This window comes from Sardina pilchardus, chromosome 14, assembly GCF_963854185.1.
Source record: "Sardina pilchardus chromosome 14, fSarPil1.1, whole genome shotgun sequence".
NCBI lineage: Eukaryota > Metazoa > Chordata > Actinopteri > Clupeiformes > Clupeidae > Sardina > Sardina pilchardus.
The window spans coordinates 16,394,237-16,417,951 of NC_085007.1; the positions used below are offsets into that span (position 1 = coordinate 16,394,237).

At 43.4% G+C, this 23,715-nt stretch overlaps 2 protein-coding genes across 2 annotated transcripts in view; both read left to right on the top strand.

The window, feature by feature from the left end:
• Nucleotides 1-415: 415 nt before the first annotated feature.
• LOC134101271 (major intrinsically disordered NOTCH2-binding receptor 1-like) lies at nucleotides 416-7,929 on the top strand. The gene is made up of 4 exons (XM_062554872.1): nucleotides 416-562; nucleotides 1,453-1,689; nucleotides 3,571-3,678; nucleotides 7,885-7,929. Exons 1-4 carry the CDS (start codon nucleotides 416-418, stop codon nucleotides 7,927-7,929), a joined length of 537 nt encoding a protein of 178 aa, XP_062410856.1.
• A 96-nt stretch (nucleotides 7,930-8,025) lies between these two features.
• chsy3 (chondroitin sulfate synthase 3) overlaps nucleotides 8,026-23,715 on the top strand; it is a 94,013-nt gene continuing 78,323 nt past the window's right edge. The window contains exons 1-2 of the mRNA XM_062554189.1: nucleotides 8,026-9,397; nucleotides 12,150-12,433. Coding sequence (XP_062410173.1) covers nucleotides 8,677-9,397; nucleotides 12,150-12,433 — 1,005 coding nt within the window. The 5' untranslated portion in view covers nucleotides 8,026-8,676. The remainder of the gene's footprint in view (nucleotides 9,398-12,149; nucleotides 12,434-23,715) is intronic.

Consider the following 23,715-nt stretch of genomic DNA (forward strand, 5'->3'; position numbering starts at 1 on the left):
TCTGAGGTAGCAGTCATTTGACTTAATTAAGCCTCACAGTGATAAATAGCCTCTTATTACTGGACCATACTTTTAATCACCACTCATCATTGCCTGAGAGGTTTGAAATGATACAGCGTAGTTGTGTTGTGTAATAAAAGTTTGTGCGTATGTGTGTGTGGAAGGGTGTAGGTGTCTCTATGCCCTTGTTGGCACTGTCTGTTGCTCTAACAAGGCCACTAGAGTCGGATAGGATTACCTACACCTGCGCGAGACATCCACCTCCTCATCAATTATTACTTCCACCGTGGGTTATGGCTGAGTCAGTAGTACACACAAACACACATAGATAGACACACACACATACACCCACACACACAGGCAGAGCAGGAGCAGGAGCAGGAGTCCTCTGTTGGGGCTACCCTGGACGAACAACATGGACATCTCGACTCTCCCCAATAACAACCACCCAGAAAAGTTCTTGCAACTGGACGTGGGGATGTTGCCCGTGACCCATGGAATGTTCCAGATCAACGCGATTCTGACCGGACAGAAGCAGTGGCAAAACAGAGTCTACTCAGAGGTAAATGCAGTTCACTGTACAACTTGTTATCCATGGGGTAGTTCAGTGAAACACTAAAACTGCATAGTGTATGGAATGATAATAATGGAATGCTCTTTTATAAACCCAACTAGTGGACAGCATTATGCATTATGCAAGTTTTTCAACCACTGGATTGGAGTTTACTTTTAGTGCCTTACTATCCAAAGAGATTGCTGAATTAAACGTCAGACGAGCTTGTGTTTACCTCTTCAATAACACTAAAATGCTCTCTTCTTTAAACAGCATTGCTTGTGTATACTGTAACTGTATCAAAGGGAAAGTAAATACACCATAAAAAAGCCATGGCCTGTTAATGTATTAAAGAACTTCAATGCACAGGCCTGCCAGGAATTATGTCATACTTCCCACACATTCAGATATACAATTTAGTCTCTCTCACACACACATACTGTAGAGTACATACCCCCCCTCTCTGTCTCTCTCGCTCTCTCTTTTAGTTACCTTTTATTTATTTGAGCATTTTTAAAGGCACTCTGAATAATTACTCCAACAAGTCTCTTGGACAGAAAATGAATACAGCAGCCACTGTAGCCAAAAGACCCATTTGATGAGACAATTAACTTGCTTTTCCACTGTGGATTTCAGTCCTGTATCCGGTTTTTACTATAATGGGTTTTTTTGTATATTTTGGGGGCTTTTGGTTTTATGTGGATAGAACAGTTGAGAGTGACTCGAAGTGGGAGGGAGAGAGATTGGAGTAGAAACGGGAAATGACCACACGTCGGAATCAAACTGGGGTCTCCATGGTGTTGGGATTGGGATTCTGCCACTTGCCTGCCCTTCCCATTATATTGTCGTTGACCAAACTCATTTGCTTAATTTGGAGCTTTTTACTCCTCTTTTTATAGAGGGAAAGAAGAAGCCTGAGTGTGCAGAGGTCATCCCCGGAGGGCAGTCCTGTGTTGGTCGACTCGGTCCTCCGCAAGCACGTCACGCCAATCACCATGACGCCAAAGGTCAGGACAAACCCCCTCTACTCGGACATGATCATCGACATCGCAGACAACCCAAAGTCGAAGCCCTCCTGGACCATTCAGGAGTACGACAGACAAACGATGCATGGAAATTTAGGAGACTATTTAAAGGTACAGTAGCTATGCTTTAATAACTAATTCATTTGAACATCTGAACATCTTCTCTGAAATATCATGATGATAACACAGTACGGGACTGTCTCAGTGGAGTTTATCAAAGCCTAGCCACTGAAAAAAAGAGGTGCGGTAGGGATTATATTTTCCTATCAGTAGCCTACATGAGAGGATCAGCGCAATCTATCATCAAGCATCACTTTGATGTACAGTAGGCTGACAGTGAGCTAAATTTAGGCCTTGTGTTGCAGGCTTTGCAGTATATATGAGGGGAGATAAAGCCCAATCAAACAGGAGCTCAATCACTGAAATGATCTGTGACCTCCTATTACGAATCTTGTTTATGAGAAAGTACTGATTAGATCAATGTCCACCCCAGAGATCAGTTCAGGATGAAATAAATTAGAGGAACTGTAGAGTGCACTGCACACATGACCAGTAATCTACACTCTCTACCAGTGCACTGTCCTCAACTGAGCCTCTGCACTTTTGGTTCTTGATTACTGTTACCGTATGTACTGTAGATGGTTTGGTACAGAACAGTGGTCATAGAAGGTGTGCCTTAGCACTGGTACACAATTAGACATATACTGCGTCATCCAATCAGGAACACATGTTTGTCCCATGATATATACAGTATATATATAATATATACCATAATGTGGTCAATTTAAACTTGATACTTACATGTATAATGTGCTAAATTTACACTTGATACTTAAAAATACACATGGTTTAGTAGATACACATTAAAACTATATGAAGGGTTCAGATGCAAAACCCTCTGAATCCATCTGACCACTTTTCTTTTCAATTAACATTTTAAAAGAAAATCTCCTATAGGGTTTTGCCTGCAAATAAATATTTCAGACCAGTAAACTAAAATGGTGGTACTTATCTGGTTTTGACGCAAAATTATTTCATTAACGTATACTATATGTGGAGAGCATTCACTCACGATTGTTATCTCATATTTGACAGAAGTGTCTGATAGAGGCTTTTGCATCTGAACTCCTCATTTCTTAAATTTAAAGCATGCAGCCTGTTTTCTGTCTATGGTTCAGTGGATACACATTGAAACAATATCTTACCTTTAAAACATACAGCCTATGTCTGTCTATGGCTCAGTTGATAGGCTACAGATTAAAACTATATCGTCACCTTACCTCAACTAAACACAAAGCACCATTGGATGGTGACTCAGCGAGACCTTTAAGGGCACCTGATATGAGTGATACTCGATGTGGGTGTTATCTGATTCCCCCTAAATGTCAGTGGCTGTAACACCAGACAGCTGAGATAAGATTAGAATATCAAACAGCTACCGTATCCCACAACAACAGTTCAAAGTCAGTATTAAAAAAAAACCTGAATCCTCACTCTTTAATTCGATGCAAATGATCACACAGGATTAATTAAAAAGTAAAGGGGAAAAAAGGTCCATCTCTGCTTGAGTGGCGATGCCATATTGAACCGGGGGACTTTCCCTCAACAGAACCGCTGAGCATTGCTGACTTCACACATTCTGTAGTGATCAAGAGACAGCATTAGCTATGATGATGCAAAGAAGAGGGGTTGTTTTTGCTCTCTTAAATCCAAGGAGACATCATTAAAAAAGTGAAGCAGCTTAATGTGACAAAAAAATAAATACATTTTTATGCTAAATAAACACTGTTGATTGCACGGTAGCTTGAAGATTGGCCTTGAACATAAAGTTTTGTTTGTCATCTGTTTTGAGCTATTGAATGTTACAGACTTTGTTAAGTCTTACAAATCATTCAGATGAATTGTTGATGGAGTTTTTTAGCTGGTCTAGCAAGGACGAGGCAACTGCCTTGTGAGGCGACAGCATCCCTAATTAATTTCAATGTGTTGTAGGAGGACCCGGGAGAGCTCAATTTTTGGCTAGAAGAGCTTTACACTCCGGGGTACGACTCCCTGTTGAGGAAGAAACAGGCTGAACTCACAAGGAAAAAGATCTGCAAAGTATTAACCTCTGTTTTTGTGTCTGTGTGTGTCATAATTGTAGTCATCACTGTGCCAATTGTCGTGTCACGGAATAAAGATTGATTTATATTGGGAGCAGTTTGCACAGTTTATTGTTCTCAATTGGTCATGTATTTAATCCTCATGGACAAGTTTTGCATAAATATTTCTGGATTGCGAATACTGCATGACAAGTCAATCATTCTATGAAAGTTGTGAGCGCTTTCTAATTGACGAAGACTGTTAGCTTATGGTTACCATTATCTTATGGAAACAGGCACCATATAGCAATGACTGGTTAGAGGAATCTGGTTTCTCTTTCTTAAGGCCACATAGTCAGGTCCAATGAGTTTGCTTCTTCTGTTTGTTTTTATTATTATTATTTCTAATAAACTATTATGAATAGTATATCCCAATATACAGTGGTAATTGGAGTGGTAATTTCTCTGGAAATCTGAATTAAAAAAAAAAAAAATGTTTGTAAAGAAACTCATGTCTGAGATTTGCAGACCACCACACTGAGTTATTCTGTCACAGATTTAGAGCCAATCTATCTATCTATCTACTGTATCTATCTATCTATCTATCTACTGTATCTATCTATCTATTTATCTATCTATCATTGAACCCAATAATCCCCTCTCTCCTCCTTAGTCTTTTTTCTATCTTCTGTCCTTCACAGCTAAGCTCAGGCATTTGCCCATTTCCACTGGCCTTTACTCTTCTCTCCTCCCCTGCCTGCTCTCCCGCTCACCCCCTTTCAATTAGAACGCTGCCCTCATCTTTCTGGCTCTGTCTTTGAGTAATTGTGCCCCGTGTGATTGTCTGCGGTTCTATCATTAACTCTTCTCGTCAGCCTGTTTCCCATTTCTCTCTCCTCCGGTTCTTCGTTTGCCCTTCCTCTCTTTCCTCCCCCCCTCTTTGCCATTTTCTCCTCTCCTGTTTACTCGTCCTCCTCCTATCTCCCATTTGCAGCTATCATCTATTCTCTTCTCTTTTTTTTTGTCTCGCTTCAATAGGGCTTTTGTTTTTTGGGTTCCATTTTCCGTTTTAGCCCTCCTCTCTCCCAACTCCAGTAGCAATTTCATCAATTGTAAACATTCTCTCTCTCAGCTCCGCTGTTCAGGCGCCTGGCTTTGCCTTTTCCTAGCTGCTGTCTCAGTTTAAGTCCCATGCTGTAATTCTCCTTAGGATAATCTCTTCTTTCATTGTTATTCCCTATGCACGTTTTACCTCATTTGTTTCTGCTATCTGCTCTTCTTGCGCTTCTACAATCTTTTCCTTTCGCCAATTCGATTTTCACCTGTAATGTTCCACACTCTCCAGATTTAAACTATAAGTGGTCTTTATCTTAATTATTTCTATTCACCTACAGTATACCATTCACTGCAATGATGTCATTCTGCTTCCGCCTATGCTACTTGGTTCTGTGATTCATATGGTATCTGATGAAATTACATTTCAAATAACTTTAATGCAAAATGTTCATTAGTATTAGCTCCAAAATTATTAGATCCAGCAACCCTTATGACAATGTATATTTTGGTATAGGCATACAGCCATACAGTACATGCCTGTTTCTCTTATGAAGAAAATGTTCAACTTGAGTCATTGTATCCTCATTCACTGGAGCTTTTGTGAGATACAGTTGAAGGACAATAAATGAGTTTTTAAAATGAAGGACACACCTTAACTCTGCCCAAAGAACACACACATTAAACCTGTCACTGATATGCCTCCAGCTCCCCTATTGACACAAGAGATCAGAAACTAAATAGGCTTTCTAGGTGATGGCCAGTTTGCCACACTAAACCTGACTCCAGGCCACAGGTTATAGAAACATTTAATTTCACTCAGATCTAAAATGCTGCCCTTACAGTCTTTACAGGGGTGGTGGTAGCTTATGATTAAAGAGATGGGCTAGCATGAGGTAGCCAGAAAGTTCTCTGCTTCCACCATTGTGCCCTTGAGCAAGGCACTTAACAACGAGTTGCTCTGGGAACAATGTAACAATACCCTTGTGATATAATTGACATATATAAGTCACTTTGGAAAGGATGCCTGATAAATGTAAAATGTATACTAATATCTTATTTTATAGATAGATTTATTTTCATCTGTGTTGCACAGTACTTCATTTCCTCACCTGTAATATCAAAACAACCACAAACCAGTCAGGAAACTGCAAACATGCAAAACCATTTCTTGGTTATTTGAATGACATCCACTGCAGCTTAAAGAAGATGCCAAAAAGTTTGAAAGGCTTTGATAAGTTGCCAAAGTTATGATAATACATTGCCTTAAATTGCACAAAGAATATGGCTTATTATGTAATGCTGTCTTTTTTGTGAGAGAAACAATGGATGACACTTTTGGGGGGGTTAAATAAGCTTGATATCCAGCTTTGTGTCTGTTTAAAAAAGAGGGCACATTTTCAAAGCATTCACCGCGGAATATTCTGTCACTGTGCAAAGTCATTATCATCTCGCTGTCAGTGTCTCACACAAAGCTATGATTGATTACGCAACCTTGCCAACTTCAATCGAATCTAGAGAAGCAATCAAGGTCTTAGCTTTGTGAGAGGAGATTTCTCCTCCACCAACAACATGAATTCATTGTGGGTCTTTGGATAGCAGACAAACAACTAATTTCCTCGTTTAATTTAAATGCTTTATCAGAGTATGGATATTGATGGAATCAACATGTCCAGCATGAGCAAACAAAAAGACAATTGTGCAATATGAAACAAGACACATCAGTTAATCCTGGAGGCAATAATCACACTGCTCCCTGATCCATGTATTATATCTCCCATGAGAAATTCATTGTCAAAAATAAATTATAATTCTATTATTATTACGGATCTCATGGAGAAATGATCGTTACGTTATTGTTGCAGATGTAGTGACACTTCATCTCAAGAGTTGAAAATTGACTGCGCCTATGGGCACCACAATAACTGTGAAGAGTCCCCTGGTGTCCTGAATGTGGCAGATCTTAAATCATGACAGGCTCAGATTGAGTGCCATCACACAGCCAGCTTTGCGAAAGGGGGTGGACAAGGTGCGTTATTGGATGGTGTGACCTCTACCTCCAGCCGACATATGAGTGATGCCCTTTAATATATTTCCCCTAGATGTCACTGGAAATGTTCATTTTCAGGCAATCACCTAACCCACTAGCTCATGAGGGAAGACAATTATTTTACCTTGCAGGTAACCTGGCAGCCAAACATGTTTTTGAGAGAAGAATAATGATATGATATTTTTTATGTAAATGTGCCATTATAATAATGAATGTGCTGTACAGTGTCTACACCACTAGGGGGAAATGCAGCACAACACACACATTCAAAAACCTCAAATCTGGGAACCCACTGCAAATAAAAAAAACTTTTGTTAAGTACTTGTTTGTATGTTGATTTGTTTGTTTGTGTATATATTTTTTATATTTAGTAACCCATTGCCGCAATTAGGCCTACATTACCATGCAATTTTAGAGCAGGGGTAAATAAGTCGATTTTCCATTAGTTGGATTTATTTAAAAATGACCATACTGATATGCAGAAATCCTACATTTATTATATGTGACCATTCATAGCGAAATCAGTCGTTTTGCGCACAACGTTATTTTGAGAAAATCAACAATAACAAACTTCCGGGTTAAAATGTTGAATTTCACGTTTTCGCCTCATTCGACTGTATACAGTCTACAGTTTCATATCGTGAACGCATTTCACGGAAAAACATAAGTTTTGACTGTTAAACCCGGCGAAGATTCAACACATTTGCTGTCATTCCCGTTGTGCACGCGCTGCTTAAAAAGGTGATTTCTCCTCTTCTGGCATATCGTGACAGGAGAACCATGTCAACTTTGGATGCTGTTATCTTAGCGATAGTTTGTGTAATACCCTCGATATACATATCGTTGGAAAGCTTAGTTTATGGCCGTTCACGTGAGAACAATAACTTAATTTAATTAATTTTACCGAAACGACTGGTTCCGCTTTACAGGGTCACATATGGCATTTGCTCGGGCTGGTGTTTACGAGCAAATCGATGGCATCTGTAAATATCTCAGGCAGCTTAAAAAAAACCTCTAGGTAGAAGTAAAGTCAGTGTATGTAGCCTATGTGGACACACTCTGGTATGCGCACATTTGACTGGCCCTATTGTAGGTTCACGTGTGCTGCTGGTGGACCTTCAGTGGGGCTCCTACTTCTTATTCACCGAGGCTGCCGTGGTGATGTAGCCTAGGCTCTCACCGCGCTCTCATAGCTCTCCCTCAAGACGTCAGCCTGCATGGGAAGGGGAACAGTCAGCATGCATCGCTCCGCCCTCAGCCTGCTAGGCAGGAGAAGCCTTTGCTTTTTCCCGTTACTTCTGACACCGTGAATATGTGTAGTGACACCACCGCCAGGCTTTCGCCACAGCGGAGAAAAAGTGAAGCGGAGAGATTAGGGAGATGAAAAGTTATTTAGTCAGGCGTCAATTTGTAAACAAAATGGCGAGTCGGTTGAGGATGTTATAGCTTGATGGCAAGCTAGCTCTACCTACTGAATGGTATGAAGTCTACAAACTGTTCTAATGTCATTATAACACTGCAAGCTGGGAAGCGGAGAAGACTCATATGGGACGCTATGTCTTCGGATAGGATACACGAACCTTTTATTGCCTAATTTTCAAAGGAACTATGTTTGTCCCGGAATGTTACGAGGACTACTGGCTACAGTGTTACCTTCCAGACGAACAGTGCAGTAACTTCTTCCGTCGCGCTGGACACTGCAACTAAAAAGGGTTCTTGCCAAAAAAGCAACCAGCGCTCCAGAAAAGTTTAAACATATTTTTAAAATAGCGCCAAGGCGTTCATCCGCCTCTTAACCCTGCATTGTATTAATGCCTTTCAGGAATGTTGTACATACATTTAGAAAGAAGAACTGCTGTTACCCTCAGGTATCACTTCATTTGGCAGTGCACTTTGTTGATGTGATAATCATGTATGACACTCTTTCGACGGATTACAGCTACATATCCTTACGTATCTGAGGAACTCTGCATCGTTCAACCTTTTCTCCAACTGTCGGCAAACTACTGTACTGTTTCTACCATGGCTGTCAGGTCAAGGAGACCTTGGATGAGCGTAATTGTTGGGATAGTTCTTGGATTCACAGCTGCTTCTTGGCTGATTGTCCCCAGGGTGATGGAAATCAGTGGCAAGAAGAGGCGGTCCTCCATGTGTTCTTACTATAGCAATTCTGTGAATATAGCCAAAGTTCCAGAAGTGCACGGCAGCACCGCAACGAGCAATGCGTGGCGCAAAGACCCGGAGAGCCCCATATCTAGCCAAGAAGGAAGTGAGGAGGAGGAGGAAAGTGTCTACCGGACAGGCAATGGCAGCGGGGATGGCGGCGGACCTATAGCCAAACCTAAGCATTTCCTCTACGTGGGTGTCATGACAGCCAAAAAGTACCTTGATTCACGAGCCGTTGCCGCGCATAGGACGTGGACTCGTTCCATACCGGGGAAGGTGGAGTTTTACTCCAGTGAAGGCTCGGACGTGGTGCCGCTGCCAAGTCCCCTCCCCGTGGTGTCGTTGGCCGGAGTGGACGACTCGTACCCTCCCCAAAAGAAATCTTTTATGATGCTTAAATACATGCACGACCATTACTTGGATAAATACGAGTGGTTCATGAGAGCAGATGACGATGTCTACATCCGAGGTGAATACTTGTTGATGAATGGGGTATTATATATCTCTATCTGTGATTTGGGTCCTGACATGTCATTTTGTTTAGAGACTGAGTACGACTTGGCTGCAATAGTCAAGTGATGTTCGTAAATTGCGAGGTCTCCAGATATTAGAGCGGCAATGGAAGCCTACCAAAAGCTAGAGATCAGAGGCCCACCAGACAAGGGATGCATTCTAAACACGTGCTGTTTGTTGTCATCTCCAATGTCAATAAACCAGGCCCGGGCCCCATTAGCCATTTTCACAGAGCAGAAACACTCTTCAGTACCTACTCAGTGTTAAAGTTTTGAAGTCAATGAATGGATTCCTCTGGTCAGCTGTCTTTGCCTGGCCAATCCAGTTTACAAAACGATCATTGCATTACCCATGCCATTGATTTTTGTTACTTGGTAAAGCTCGCTCTCCCTGCAGCTACAGAGAAATTACCAATGCAGATAGCCTGTTTGATTGGTTGGTGCAGTGTCATCCCTTTTAAATCACCCATGTGCCAAAGCAGCCACTATGCAGATCAACCTGCATCTCATATACATGCTAAGTAGGCCTACCAAGTTAATTTCACAGATATCTTGCCCATAAATATTCTAGACAAATGCAACATCTGCATGCGAATGCAAATTCTTCTGAAATTCGATATGCTTGCCATCCACCAAATGGGACATTATACTGTAGAAGGTGGATGGCCATTATTTGAATATAATCTAAAGCACGCCGAAACACCAAGGTGAATTTTCTTCTGATGCAGCATTTTGATTGCTCTCTCACTGTCCTTATTCAAGGAGGTTTTTCAAACATGTCCTCTATCTGTCAGCCGTTCCTGCTATTGACTTGGCACTGAATCAGTTTTATTTCAGGCGACCAGTGAGCATTCATTATGAGGTTAATTCAATACTTCAGCCCCAGCATTGCTATGAAAGCTGTCCTCAAATTCCTCTGTGAAATGTTGAGGCATTTTAACCGAATGGCTCACTCCCACTGGACTGAAGAGTGGATGGCTGGACGAACGTGTTTTCTCATAGATTATCATTATTTGTACATGACTATTATCTAATCTAGAGCTTTATTTGATTAGCGCTGCACTGAGCTACAAAAGAGTATGGCAGAGTTATCATCTGCACTGAAAGAGCATTACATATTTAAGTAGTTCAGAGTGATAGACCACGTTCTTGATTCTCCATAAGCCAGGAAAATACAGTGCACCAGACGGTATTATGAGGTCGCTATATGAAAGATTTTAAAAGCATTCAGGCAGATCAGCATGGATCACAGACATTCACACCTCTTTAATGCTCACATTTAAACCAAATGAGAGATTTAAGACCGTCAATCTGAAAGGGGGAAAAAAAGAAAAAGCTTTTAAAAAAATGATATTGCAGATAAACATGTGAGAGATGTTTAATTCCTAGGGCTGTAGGTAGGGGATTCCCCACAGCAGCCAATCAGCAACCAAGTCTATTTACCAGTAGAAGCCAAACGACCAACAGAGCAGCCTTCAAGAGCATTTCACTGGGGTTGTTAAGCAGACCATATATTCAAATATTTCAGCATTATGATAAGTTAGTCAATTAATTAGTTCGTTTATTAGACCCCCCCCCCCCCCCCCTTCCCCCCATGCTTGTCATCGTGCATGGTCCCAGGCACAGGTCACACATACACAATCAAAGACATAGGGATTGCACATACTGACATACCGTACATATTTCATACACTATGGACATTTGACACAAACATTTACATATATCATTATGAGTACATGGGAAAACATACACTGTTGCACTGCACACATTTATCTGTGAGGCTTTGTCTTTTTGAGTATTTCAGTGTAAACTGAAATGATGGTGCACTGATGGGTAAAACAGTCTGGTTAAACTTGGTGAGCAAGGCTGTAACCTTATGTCACAGTTTGTTCTTGAGTCATTCCTTGCCACAAGCCCTTCTCTTCTCAAGCCAGAGATCTTTGTTGCCCTCATCAGCCTCATATACATGCAGTACAGTATATCTGGTCCAGAACTAATTAGGGTTGATTATTTAGACACCCCAATATAATACAGTATATAGGTACATAGTACAGTCTCTTCAGCGCAGTTTGGGAAAGAAGTCTTTGATCCTTGGTATGAATAACTACCAACAGGAACATACTGTATTCAGTTTTCTGCTCTAAGGCGCACAAAATGCAGCCTTGTTTATCTACTGAAATATCTGACAAAGATTGAGAGTAGGCATGAAACTGATGAAATACATTTTAAATGTGATCCTTGACACCTTGCAAAATCTGTTGTCATTTATCTGTCTCAAAGGAAAAGCCACACTTATTTTGTAGACCACTGAACAGCAACAAGTAAAAAAAACAGACTTTTTCCATTGGACCTTGACTTTGTTTTTGTTATTTGGAAACACCTGTGATCCCAAACTTGTGTCACAGTGGAAGAATTGTATGAGTTGTGTTGAGACTCGTGACCAGTGATCTCACACAAGGTCATGTGACCTCCCTCATCTGTTGCAGGAAAGAAGCTTTTGTTAAGTACTTGTTTGTATGTTGATTTGTTTGTGTTTATCTGCTTGTTTGTGTTTATATTGTTACATGTTTAGTAACCTAATTACCACAAGAGCCTTACCATGTCATTTTAGAGCAAAGGGGGTAAATAAGTAGGCTATCCGTGACCTTTGCTAGCTCTCTAGCTTAAGAGATATTCACTCGAGCGTTTGTCGTTTTTCTTCCGCGGCAGGAGAGAAGCTGGAGTCCTTCCTGAGGTCGCTGAACAGCAGCAAGCCCCTGTACCTGGGCCAGACGGGCCTGGGCACCATGGAGGAGCTGGGCAAGCTGGCGCTGGAGCCCGGCGAGAACTTCTGCATGGGCGGCCCCGGCATGATCTTCAGCCGCGAGGTGCTGCGGCGCATGGTGCCGCACATCCGCACCTGCCTGCGGGAGATGTACACCACCCACGAGGACGTGGAGGTGGGCCGCTGCGTGCGCCGCTTCGGGGGCACCCAGTGCGTCTGGTCCTACGAGGTGAGTTTCAGACCTGACCTTTGACCCCCGAGTCCAGGTATGACCTTTAGTGGTTGGTGAAATCAGTACTCTTACTGTACATTTTATTTCCCAGACAGTCTATATCAATTCTATCGACCAATCTGTGCCAACTGGTTGAACTAAGGTTGAAAATAATGCTGCATGGCATTGTTATGTATTGTCTCAAGGAGCTGAGAAAATGCACAAGAGGATTTTTGTGCGGCTTCTCCGCGAGCTGTTTGGGTCTATTTAAAGAGTGCATTCATCCACGGAGAAAAAATTCCATGTTATATGATGTCTCTGCGAACATCACACATCACATCCACCATCGCATTCATTTTATGACATTCGAGGCACTCTCTTTTGATGGTAACTATTAAAGCGCTGGTCTGGTTCATAAACTTTCAGAGACGCTCTGACCTCTTTTCGATTTACGTAAGTCTGTGGTCTTGATGTTGGGAGTCGGGAGTCGATTTATATAGAGATGTATAGAGTCTGCCAAATGGTATGTAAAGGTATATGTGGGTGTCAGAAGGGTTTTTTTTGCTTGGCATCCATGTTGTCTGATGTGTTCTGGCCGTTGAAGGACACAGACGTGTGTCCCCCGCTAAACTCTACTGGCTTTATTACATCATGGCCAATTCAGTGCATAGAACACTTAGAGGAGAAAAACGTCCATTTAATTGCTCCCTTTACCTTTTCAATAATCTTTTACTCTGTTCTGGCAAGGAGCCTCCTTTTCATTAGATGCTCCTAGTACCTCTCGCTTTCTCTGTAGCCTATCCAGGTTCATTCATCAGAAACGCGCTAAGAGGAAAGCATCACACACACTCCCACCATTGTCTCTAGGGAGATACATGTGCTCACTGAGCCCTACCTGGTGACATAGTTTTTCTTGTTAGGAATACACTGACACACTTATACCTGTGACCTGTATCTCTGTGCAGTAAGGTTTTTCTCTGTGTGTGTGTGTGTGTGTGTGTGTGTGTGTGTGAGAGAGAGAGAGAGAGGGAGAGAGGGAGAGAGAAGGAGAGAGAGAGAGAGGGAGAGAGAGAGAATTTGTGTGCAAGTGTGACTATGACAATGGAAATAAGGTCAATAGGATTGCAAGTGTCTGTATGCATACACTTGAGGACATATCCAGGTGTGTCTAGCTGCACATTCAATGGTGGATATGATTATGTAATCTCTCTGTGTGTGTGTGTGTGTGTGTGTGTGTGTGTGTGTGTGACCTTTGACAGCTGCTCCCCCTGTCCCACCATTCACTGCCATGATCCATCTGCAGTCTGATTATTTTCCCAGGAATATAGGCTCGTGCTAATGACATATCCATCCCCTCTCATTTTTCTCTCTCTGAGGGATGGTTTCCTCTGTGCCTTACAGGCAGGGTAATTTGCCCTCAGACAAATGGATAGGGGAGAGAGATGTTTCCATCACCGCAAAACTACGACATTTCTTACTGTTTTCATCCGATTAGGAAAAGCACAATCAAACCTCAATCACCCACTGCATAATTGCCATGCTCTTTTGGGGTATTTGTTTGCAGTTTGCAGACAGTGAACCATTTTTCTGACCCACTTGTATACACCTACCATTCCAAAACACTATAGATTGATATTAAATTGTCAGTCTGAGAATGATCTGCCATTTTATAAAGTGCTGTTGGAACTGCTTTTATGATTTTCCAGGAGTGTCACACTTTCGGTGCGTTTAGAGCACACTTCCAGTACTCTAGCTCAAGAGACTGTTCACTCTAGCAGTCCATTTTGATCCTTAACAAACATTAGTTAATTTGTAGAGAGCTGGAACACCATTTTTTCCCTTTAGAGCATAATTGCATTTTAAGAACCTAGGATTAAATTCACAAACACTGACATATTATGAATTAAGCTTCGGAACCGTCGGTGTTCAGGCGCCGTGAAGCAAACACAATGGACACCAGGATCCCCTTAGATAGCTGTGCAAACTAAGTAGAGACTCGGAGTTCAAAACAACATCCACAAACTGCTTCGACCTTCACCATTCAACAGCATTCAATATGACAGCACCTTCGTTACTCATGCATAATAGGCCTACACTATTCAGTCACAGAGGCATTCAGTCCCTTCCCCAAGTTCATAAGCATGAATATTTAGGCACCTGAAATTGGATTAGACCTTGAAATTACTATTAAGAATGTGTGCCTGTAGATTATTCAATGACTCCTGCTCCTGGCAGTCATTATTGTCGTGCATTATTCTTGCAAGGTCCCTGGTAATGTAATCACGCTGGCTTGATTACAGTTGAACAGCAGCTCAACCTGCAGCCCTCCTATAAGGCACCGTTAAATCGGGTCTGACCTGTCCTCTGATGATGTACTTTAACGGCATTTCCGTAGGTTAATCAGTCTTATGAGACCTCAGATTATTTGATGCACAGTACATAAAGTGGGCTAGGTGAGCTTGGTGTCTTCTCCAAATGTGATTGGTAGCACCTGATCTGCTTCTGGGTGGTGATCGGATTGGAGATGCACCTGTTCTGGCAAGACTCCAGTGTAATAGCTATTGTTTACAGTGGCTTCCTGGTTCTCTATTCAGAATACTGAACCACTTCCTGAAGCGACGCTATTCGTAAAAATGGTCAGTATTGTTTGCATGTGTAGGGGAAATGTTGTGTTGTCATAATCTATTGTATTGTGTAATAAAAATATTCGTAACACATTTTATTCATTCAGCAGATGATGCAGTCTGATTTAGAATGATAAGATTTTCCAGATGATTTTTTATTGCCCACCTTGATTCATTTTTGTATAGCTCAGAACATTTAGACGTGTGAATTATATTGGTATGACAGGTTGTCCTATTCTGCAGTGACAGATCTTAAAATCTGTCATCAGAGGGACACATCATGACAAGCTTTAAGCCCAGCCTTTTTTTGTACTCTATTCATGCCATGTCCATCAAAACATGTCAGACACTGTCTGTAACTTTACACAATTTTTTTACTGTTACAAACTACAGAGCTAAGCTTTGAAGTACTGAAGTTAAAAAGCTAAACAGAGAGAGATATTTGATTAAATAAGTTAAACAATCTTCATGCACATGAGTCATGCATATTACTCTGCCTGTGATTTGGAGTTTGGAGCTGGAAGGGTTCACTGTTTAAACATGGCCAGATGTTCCTGGCTGTTGTGTCAGGTTAAGGACTTTCCCAGAGCTCTGCCTGACCATGTCAAGTTATGAGAGAGTCTCCTTTTATACCATTTGCTCAGCAAGAAACCTCGAGGTTTCTTCGGCTGTAGCCGCTCTTGGAGAGCGTTACTCGCCAACCAGTCAGGCTGTCTGGAGCTCCTGGAGGTGTTGCTGTCTCTCTTAACGTCTTTCCACTGGCTGAATTATTTACGAGGCAAAGAGTCTTAGCTGAGGCTACAAAGGCAAGAAAAAACATTCTCTCTCTCTCTCTCGCACACACATACAGACATACACACACGCATGCACGCACGCACGCACGCACGCACGCACGCACGCACGCACGCACGCACGCACGCACGCAGGCATGCACACACACACACACACAGACACACACACAGACACACACACACACACACACTCCTCCCTTCAACCTTTCGTCCAGCTGTCCTTTTTTTTCTGAGGGAAACCCAGCTCTCCTCTCTGACTCAACATGCTAGGACACTTCCGCCCAGGGCACTACTCCAGATGCATTCAGATGACAGCTTAAAACTTGTTGTGACTGCATGTCCCCGTCCTTGTTTGAGGGAGGCAAGCAAGACTCCATTAGCAGGCGGGCCTATTATAGCATTTGTGCTAAGTGCACCAGTATGTTTTTTTGGGGGTCTTATTCACTTGCCATTGATTGTCATTGCAAAAGGTTCCTCCAACTCCTAAGTATCACTAAGTGCCCGACACGGCTCCCAGCAGTTGATTGCACCTTTGAAAAGTCCCCATTGCGAACAAGGTGAACAATTTTGCTCCCTAATTTGTGCAAATATTTTGCTAATGGTGGCGGATAATGGCTGTTAAGTCCGGGCGCTCGTTTGGTAAGCCAGGCATATTTCAAGGAGAGGCACACTAGTCACATGGTAGCCAGAAGGTTAGCCATCCCTCTTGAGTTCCTCGCAGTAGCTCACTACCGTTCTGAATGGATCCCTTTGCTAACCACCAGAAGCATTAGCGCTGAATATAATCATAACTCCAGGATTCGTGTGGAATATTAAGTTACTGTGCCTGGTGCCACAGACGCTGGAATGCCGTAATGCCCTTTAATGTGTGGAATGTTTTTTTTTTTGTTTTTTTAAATCTTTTTTTTTCGGGGCACAAAAGGGAAAAAATGCTCACACAGGCAGTTTCTTCATATACAGGATTTGGTTTTGCTTAATCCTCACTTAATAATATAAAAAAAATAAAATTACTTTCATGGTCTGGAAAACTTCATCTGCATATTGATTAAAGAGAAATGTTGCCTGCCTCCCTAAGGCAGACCAGGGCAAGCGCGCTCTCTCTCTCTCTCCCTCCATCTCGCTCTTCCTCCATCTCTCTCTCTCTCTCTCTCTCTCTCTTTTTCTGTCGGAGGTGTGGAGCACCTAGCACAAAGCACCTCCACCAACGCACTGACATGATTGGGGTCTTTTTCGCTCCTGTAATGAGTCCATCTATGCACATACGTGATGTTTAATTCATTTTATGTCTCGCTGCTTCTTGTTTAAAGCAGATGAAAAAGAGTTCCCTTTTTTTATGGTCCCCGCTAGTGCAGGGATGACTTCAAACATTCTATTTTTGGTGTTTACTAATGACGGCTTTGTTCAATTCAACGTCTGTAGATCATTTTTTCCTACCTAAAAGCCTGACAATGCATTATAGTCCCAATTTAAGACCAATTTTAATTTGTGTTTATAAACTGTTGAGCACATTTGGAAGCAAGTGAAGCGAGCAAAGCTTTTTTTGCCTTCAAATGGTCCTCCTCTCAACAACAGCATCAGGGTTACACATCAAGCTCTGACTCTTCGCTTACAGTCTATGTAATCACATCCCAGGCTGGGTTTGTAAAGGTTTATACGGTTGTTTTAACCATTATGTCGGCATTTAGAAGGATGTTACACACACACGGCACTTAATGGGAACCTTAGGCGACGCCATGACACTTTGCTTGGAGCTTTGAAGTGAGGCGAACAGTCTAGTATGAAAGTCGGTCTAGCAAGAAGGACTGGTATTTCCCTTCATCCCTGATGCGTCTATCAGTCTCCGCTCAGGGGCAGGAATCACAGCGCTTGTCCTGTTGGTAAAGTAGACGTTTGATTTTCCTCAGAAGTGCACCAAAGCTGCCATTCTGTCGTGTTTAGAGAACACCTGACACAAGCACTTAAGTCTTTGAGTGAACCCTTTTGTGGACAGTGTCCCGTGAGGAGTATGTTGTAGAACACTGTTCTCACTGTCTCTCTCCCCCCCCCCCTCTCTCTCTCTCTCTCTCTCTCTCTATCTCTCTGTCACTATGTGTGTTCCTGTCTGATATGTGTGTGTATGTGTATGTGTATGTGTATGTGTATGTGTGTTTATCTGTGTATGTGTGTGTATTTGTGTATGTGTGTGTATGTGTATGTGTGGGTGTGCACATGTATGTGTGTGTATTTGTGTATGTGTGTGTGTACGTGTCTGTGTCTGTGTGTCTGATTTCTTGGCTTGTATGTGAAGCGAGTATGTCATTTTCAGTAGACAGGTGACACAGCGAAGGCTTTAGAGAGCCTACAGAGCCCTTCACCCCACAGCATGCGCTGGAAGCCCGGCTCTCGTAGGATTTTTCTCCTCGGATTTCTTGGTCAGGAATTGACTTGTCAGTTTTGTTAGAAGTTTAATGCATTTCTTCAACTGAAGGAATGTGTGCGGGTTCCAGATTAGCTTGAGGAAGTTGCACTGCCATTTCCTTTCGCTCGTTTACATTTTGAGATGCGCGTGCTGGATGACTTTCAGGAGCGTTTGCGGCACCGTAATAAATCATGTTTGTGTGAGCCATTCACTTGATGGTGAATCATTTTGGAGAGGGTTCAATTGGACATCCATTTTACTTAACTGTAGAGAGCGCTTCCTGCAGATTTTACAAGATGTGGGCTTGTTAGTCAGAATTTGAGCAGGCTCTTTTATCTGATATCGAATACATAAATTAACATTATAGATGTGATTGCTAATTTGTTGCTATGGGACAATTTAACACCGCTACTCGGTATTGAACATGCTATAGATTATGTCACACGATGCCTAGAATCTGACCTAACGTATTTAGTCTAAATTGCTGATAATTTTTACAATTAATATATAGTAGCAGTGGGTCGGATTCACATCTGTTCTTTGATTTTCCAACTAAATCCGCACATGATGTGTGCTGGACCCGTTGGCCTAATTCTATTAGAAGGAATATTGTTTAATCTTTCTACTGTATATGTCGTTCTACATTTGAAATAGCATCTTATATTACAGTGGCGGCATGCTTAAGGAGGCTGTAAGTGAGGCCAGTTTTAGTGGGAAACTAAAGGGAAAGTTGAAGAGGGGTTTGCGAGAGCACCCTCTCCTCCCACTAGCCATCTGCAACTCTGTTGAATGTGCTAATCTCCCCATCTGCCGTGAAGTATGGACGGATCTGAGGGGAGAGAGAGAAAGAGCCGGAAGAATCCTCCTCAGACGTGTCCAAACTCAACACCAACAGAAGGCCTCGCCGTCTCCCCAGTGCTCGAAAAACCAAATAAGAGTGTCTCTCACGCTCCAGTTTTCCTTCACATATCCATCTGTGGAGCGCACAGAGGCAAACACTTTTCTCGGTGATTTGTTTTTCGTGTTTTGTGTCAACTGAATACCATTTGGTGTTCCCGAATACCGTTTGGTATTCGGTAAAATTCTGACATCGTCTTGTAGTGAATCGCTATTATTAGCCTGTCGAGTAGCAGTTCGATATTTACTGTCAAAGGTAGCCACAGGGTCATTTGTATGTGCAGTAGTACCTCCTCAGTATGAGGTGCAGAGATGCGCTAATAATCGGTCGGAGCACTTTCAGTTTGCCGACAGGTCTGCAGTCTTTTGCAGTAGTGTGTTGACTGATTGTGGAGAGAAGGAATCTCTCGCCGCTGTGTTTTGGCTTTCCTGCGGAGAGCCATCGGCCAGCCCGTAGTGGGCCGCTGGAGTTTGATGTTGCTGTGGAACGCGTCTGTAGCCTTAAGCACAGGCGAGCACATTGTGCGAAACCGCAGCTCGCCTGTTATCTCTCTGTCAGGGCTGTCCACTGCTGTTCCCCTCCTCTTTTCGTCATGGGAACTCACAAATAAATATACGCATACAGACACACACACAAACACACACACATACTGTACACACACATACACACACACACTCTCTCTCTCTCGCTCTCCCTCTCCCTCTCCCTCTCTCTCTCTCTGTTTCTCTCACTCACACTCACACACACACACTGAAATATGCAAACACACACAAATACCCTCGCATAAGCACACACCTACTCACACTCATCCCCTCTGTCTCTCTCTCTCTCACACACACACACACACACACTGCCCTTTCTCTGTGTCCTCGCCTCGCCGGGGAGAGATTTTTTGCGCCGGTCGTCTTTGTACCGATTCCACGCTCCCTCAGTCCCCTCTGCTGTGAGTCACTCTTCCAGATGGCGTTAATGGTGTGTGAATTTAGCCAGGATCCCCACAACAAACAAGGGGCTGCGGCTACGGCTACGAGCCGCAGTGTCCTCCCCGGAGCTGGCCCCGTCTGTGAGGATGGACGACACTGGGCGTGACGATGATGGCCAACGCAAGGAGGGCAGGTGGCCATTACCCCTACGCGCACACCAGGGGATTCCCACAACGAACAGGCCATGTTTTGTCCTCATTGTTCTTTGTGCAGTGTAATGTTGGATGTGGGGAAAAAAGGCCCTTGTTTGACCTTTGGAAACCCTCCCCCCCAAAAAAATGTGCGGGCATTTATCAGTAGTGTGGCCAAATGCTCGTCTGTGTGTGTCTTTGGTGAGTCAACCGAGTCGGTTGTCCTCCTGAGTGGAAGAAAGAACCGGAGCTTCTGTTTGCTGGGCTGTGTCACACCCTTCCACAGGCGCGCACACACACACATACACACACACACACACACAAGCACACACTCCCACACTGACACTTTTGCACACACACGCACATACACACGTGCACACACACCCTCTCACACACACACACACACAGACACGCGCACACACACACACAGACACACATACACACACACACAGAGACAGACAGAAGTGATGATGACAGTGCCAAGAAGTGTTTTAGGAGGCTGGCGGTGGTAGACTCTTGTGGCATCGCGTCTGCACCTTCACACATCAGTGTGTGTGCAGACACAGCAAGCAGCAGCAGCCGCAGCAGCAGTAGCGGCAGCCCGGTGTTTTTCTGTCTTGGCAAGGGACGGGCCGGTGCAAATGGCCCCGTTTAACCCTCCGAAACAAAGACCAGCCTCCAGGGTCACGGGAGGAGAAACGGCCAAATGTTTTTCGACCAGCTGCCCAGGAGTGGCAAACCGAAAAACACGCGCAATACTTTTTTCGTGCTTATTAATAGCCTCCTTTTAAGCTTCTGGAACTAATAGTAATTTCACCAAATTTTCATGCCTGGATAATGGGTGACGTTTCGGTGTCCCGAGGGCGTTTACCGGCGTTTTTTTTATTTTATTTTTTTGTCAGCCGGCCTCCGTTTCTTTTTTCAATCGCGGCAGGAAACACTTCTAAACAGGCTCCAGTAATTCTCGAGGTTCTCCACATCACAGCGGAGAGACGCATTTGTAGCACCAACGTTGTTGGGCCCTGGAGCCCATTGTCAAGATTACCAATGCAAAGATAGATCAGGCGGCTCCAGCGCCGCCGCAGTGCCGATATCATCTCTGAATGGCCACGGAGCCGCTGAAAATACATCCTTTTAAATTGCTCTGAATGATAAACCCCCCCACATTAGACATTCGCCAGTGCTACTGTGTGTGTCTTTCACAGCCGCTGCAAGCAAATAACCCATTCATTTCAATAATGCCTCACCTGCATACACTTTGCATGCGCCACCCTATTTGTGTATGTATGACTGCATTCAGTCATGTCGATGGATCCATAGACGCCTGTAAAGGCGTAGATAGTTTGAAGCGCTGCCGAACGCCTCCCCATAGATTTACATTAATGTCAGTTATGGAAGGTTTATTATACATATGTATGATGCACGGCGTTTGCCAAGTTACGCCGAGGTGGAATGTCAGGACTCTGTAGAGTTTGCGTACATTCATATGGATGATGTTCAGCTGCCCCCCCCCTCTCTCTCCTTCCTCTCTTCCTCCCATCCATCCCCCCATCCCTCCCTCTCCGCATGTTTTATTTATCGGCTCTGTTTTTCTGAGCGCTGACGGGGTTGGCCTCTCGCCACGGCACAGTGGAGGAACGACGGCATGAGAACCTGCCGCACTCACCAAGGTCACAATTAAGCATACCGGCTCAGCGCTATAGTAATCTACTCTTCCGCCTCGCCTCTCTCTCTCTCTCTCTCTCTCTCTCTCTCTCTCTCTCTCTCTCTGTCTCTTTCTTTCTGTCCCCCTATCTATCTCAGAGACACACACATGTACACATTTAAATGTACTCTCCCTTCCTCTCTGTCTCTCTCATAGAGACATTTAAATATATGCTCCTCTTTGGCACACACACAAAAAACAAACAACACTCTTTCTCTGTCTCTTCCTCTCGCTCTGTGTGGCTCTTTGTCTCTGAACGCTCTGTTGATCTTTTGTACGTTGATCTCTGTTGGTCTCTCTCTCTCTCCCCTTCTCTCTCTCTCTTGCTCCCTCTATCTCTCCCTTTCTCTCTCTATCTCTTGCGCTCTCTCTCTCTCTCTCTTTCTCTCTCTATCTCTTGCTCTCTCTCTCTCTCTCTCTCTCTCTCTCTCTCTCTCTCTTTGTCTCTCTTTCTCTGTAGTTGAGTCTCTGTAGTTCTCTCCCAGGGTCTCTTTGAAGTGTGTTGACTAGGGAGTGTAAAAGTGAGTGTTATGTGCTAGTGTGTTTCGTAGTGTGCCAAGCGAAAGGGAAAAGCAGATTTTGTGCCCATCATGTTGTGTTGCCCGGCTGCAGGCAAGTCGTTGAATTTGAGAGGTTTGGAATTTGGAACCCACCCAACCTGGCACGATGCTGTGTGTGTGTGTGTGTGTGTGTGTGTGTGTGCGTGCGTGCGCGCGTGTGTGCAGATCATTTTTGTGGCGACACCAGAATCCAACCTTTTCTGTGGAGAAGAGCCACTTCAACTCAGATATCTCGATTTGTATGAGCATGGTGCAACACTTGTCATAAAATGACACTAAATTATTTTTCTACATTTATATGCGTCTCATACTGTATACCAGACAACTGCACCACCCTAGAGCTCTAGTCCTGACACTGTTTATCTTCCCCGGGAGTTGAACCCACGACCCTGCTGGTTATACCACTATGCCTAGTTTTGTCTTAGAGTGGATCTCTCAATGCCAAAGACGTAGGTCTGAGTGAATGTGAGGCATGATATTGTAAAACGCTTTGAGTGCTTGGAGGACATAGTGAAAAAGATATAAATGCAGTTAATTTACCATTTACCAATGTCTAACAAAACAAATCGATATTGCTATTATCTGTATTGAAATGATCAGCACCTACTCTTTCAGACCATCATTCTTTAAATGCTTTGATGAACAAAGAAGGACTTTTATGGGCTGGAATAATGTTTTGAGTTATGTTGTCCTTGCTGACATGTCGTATTTAAAAGAAAACATGTTTTACCGTGTCCCTTAACAGCCAAGGCAGTTTACACTGATCGACAGTTATGCTTAGGAGACATTTACATAGCACAGCTGTTTCTCCTTGCCCTGACTTTCACACACTGCATTGAATTATTGCGCTCATCCACCTCTCTGCTGAAGCAGAAGTACAGTTGTAGAGGTCTGCTTTGCAACTGTCACTGGAAGATGAGCGGTATATTGTTCTGTTTTTCTTTATTGACTGGGATACCTCACCGATGACTATTATTAACCGGGCGGTGGGGTTTTAAGATGCCCGCAGAGCATGCAGGTTTTTCTTTTTTATTTGGTGGCCGACATTGCTCTGCTCTCCCTGCCTAGAATGAGCTAAGCCAGGAGCCATAAAAAGTCTTGGGAGGCCGAGGCATTTTTCTCCTCCCTTGAAACAGCCACCAGAAGCACACATGCGCGCACACACACACACACACACACACACAAACCCATGCTCTATCTCCCTCTCTGT

What these genes read in the sequence shown, in the direction of transcription:
- LOC134101271 (XM_062554872.1), top strand. Translation starts at nt 416, where the DNA reads ATGGACATCTCGACTCTCCCCAATAACAACCACCCAGAAAAGTTCTTG. An exon ending in ATTTAGGAGACTATTTAAAG is followed by an intron (nt 1,690 to 3,570) that starts GTACAGTAGCTA and finishes AATGTGTTGTAG; the next exon opens with GAGGACCCGGGAGAGCTCAA. An exon ending in CAAGGAAAAAGATCTGCAAA is followed by an intron (nt 3,679 to 7,884) that starts GTATTAACCTCT and finishes GTGGACCTTCAG; the next exon opens with TGGGGCTCCTACTTCTTATT.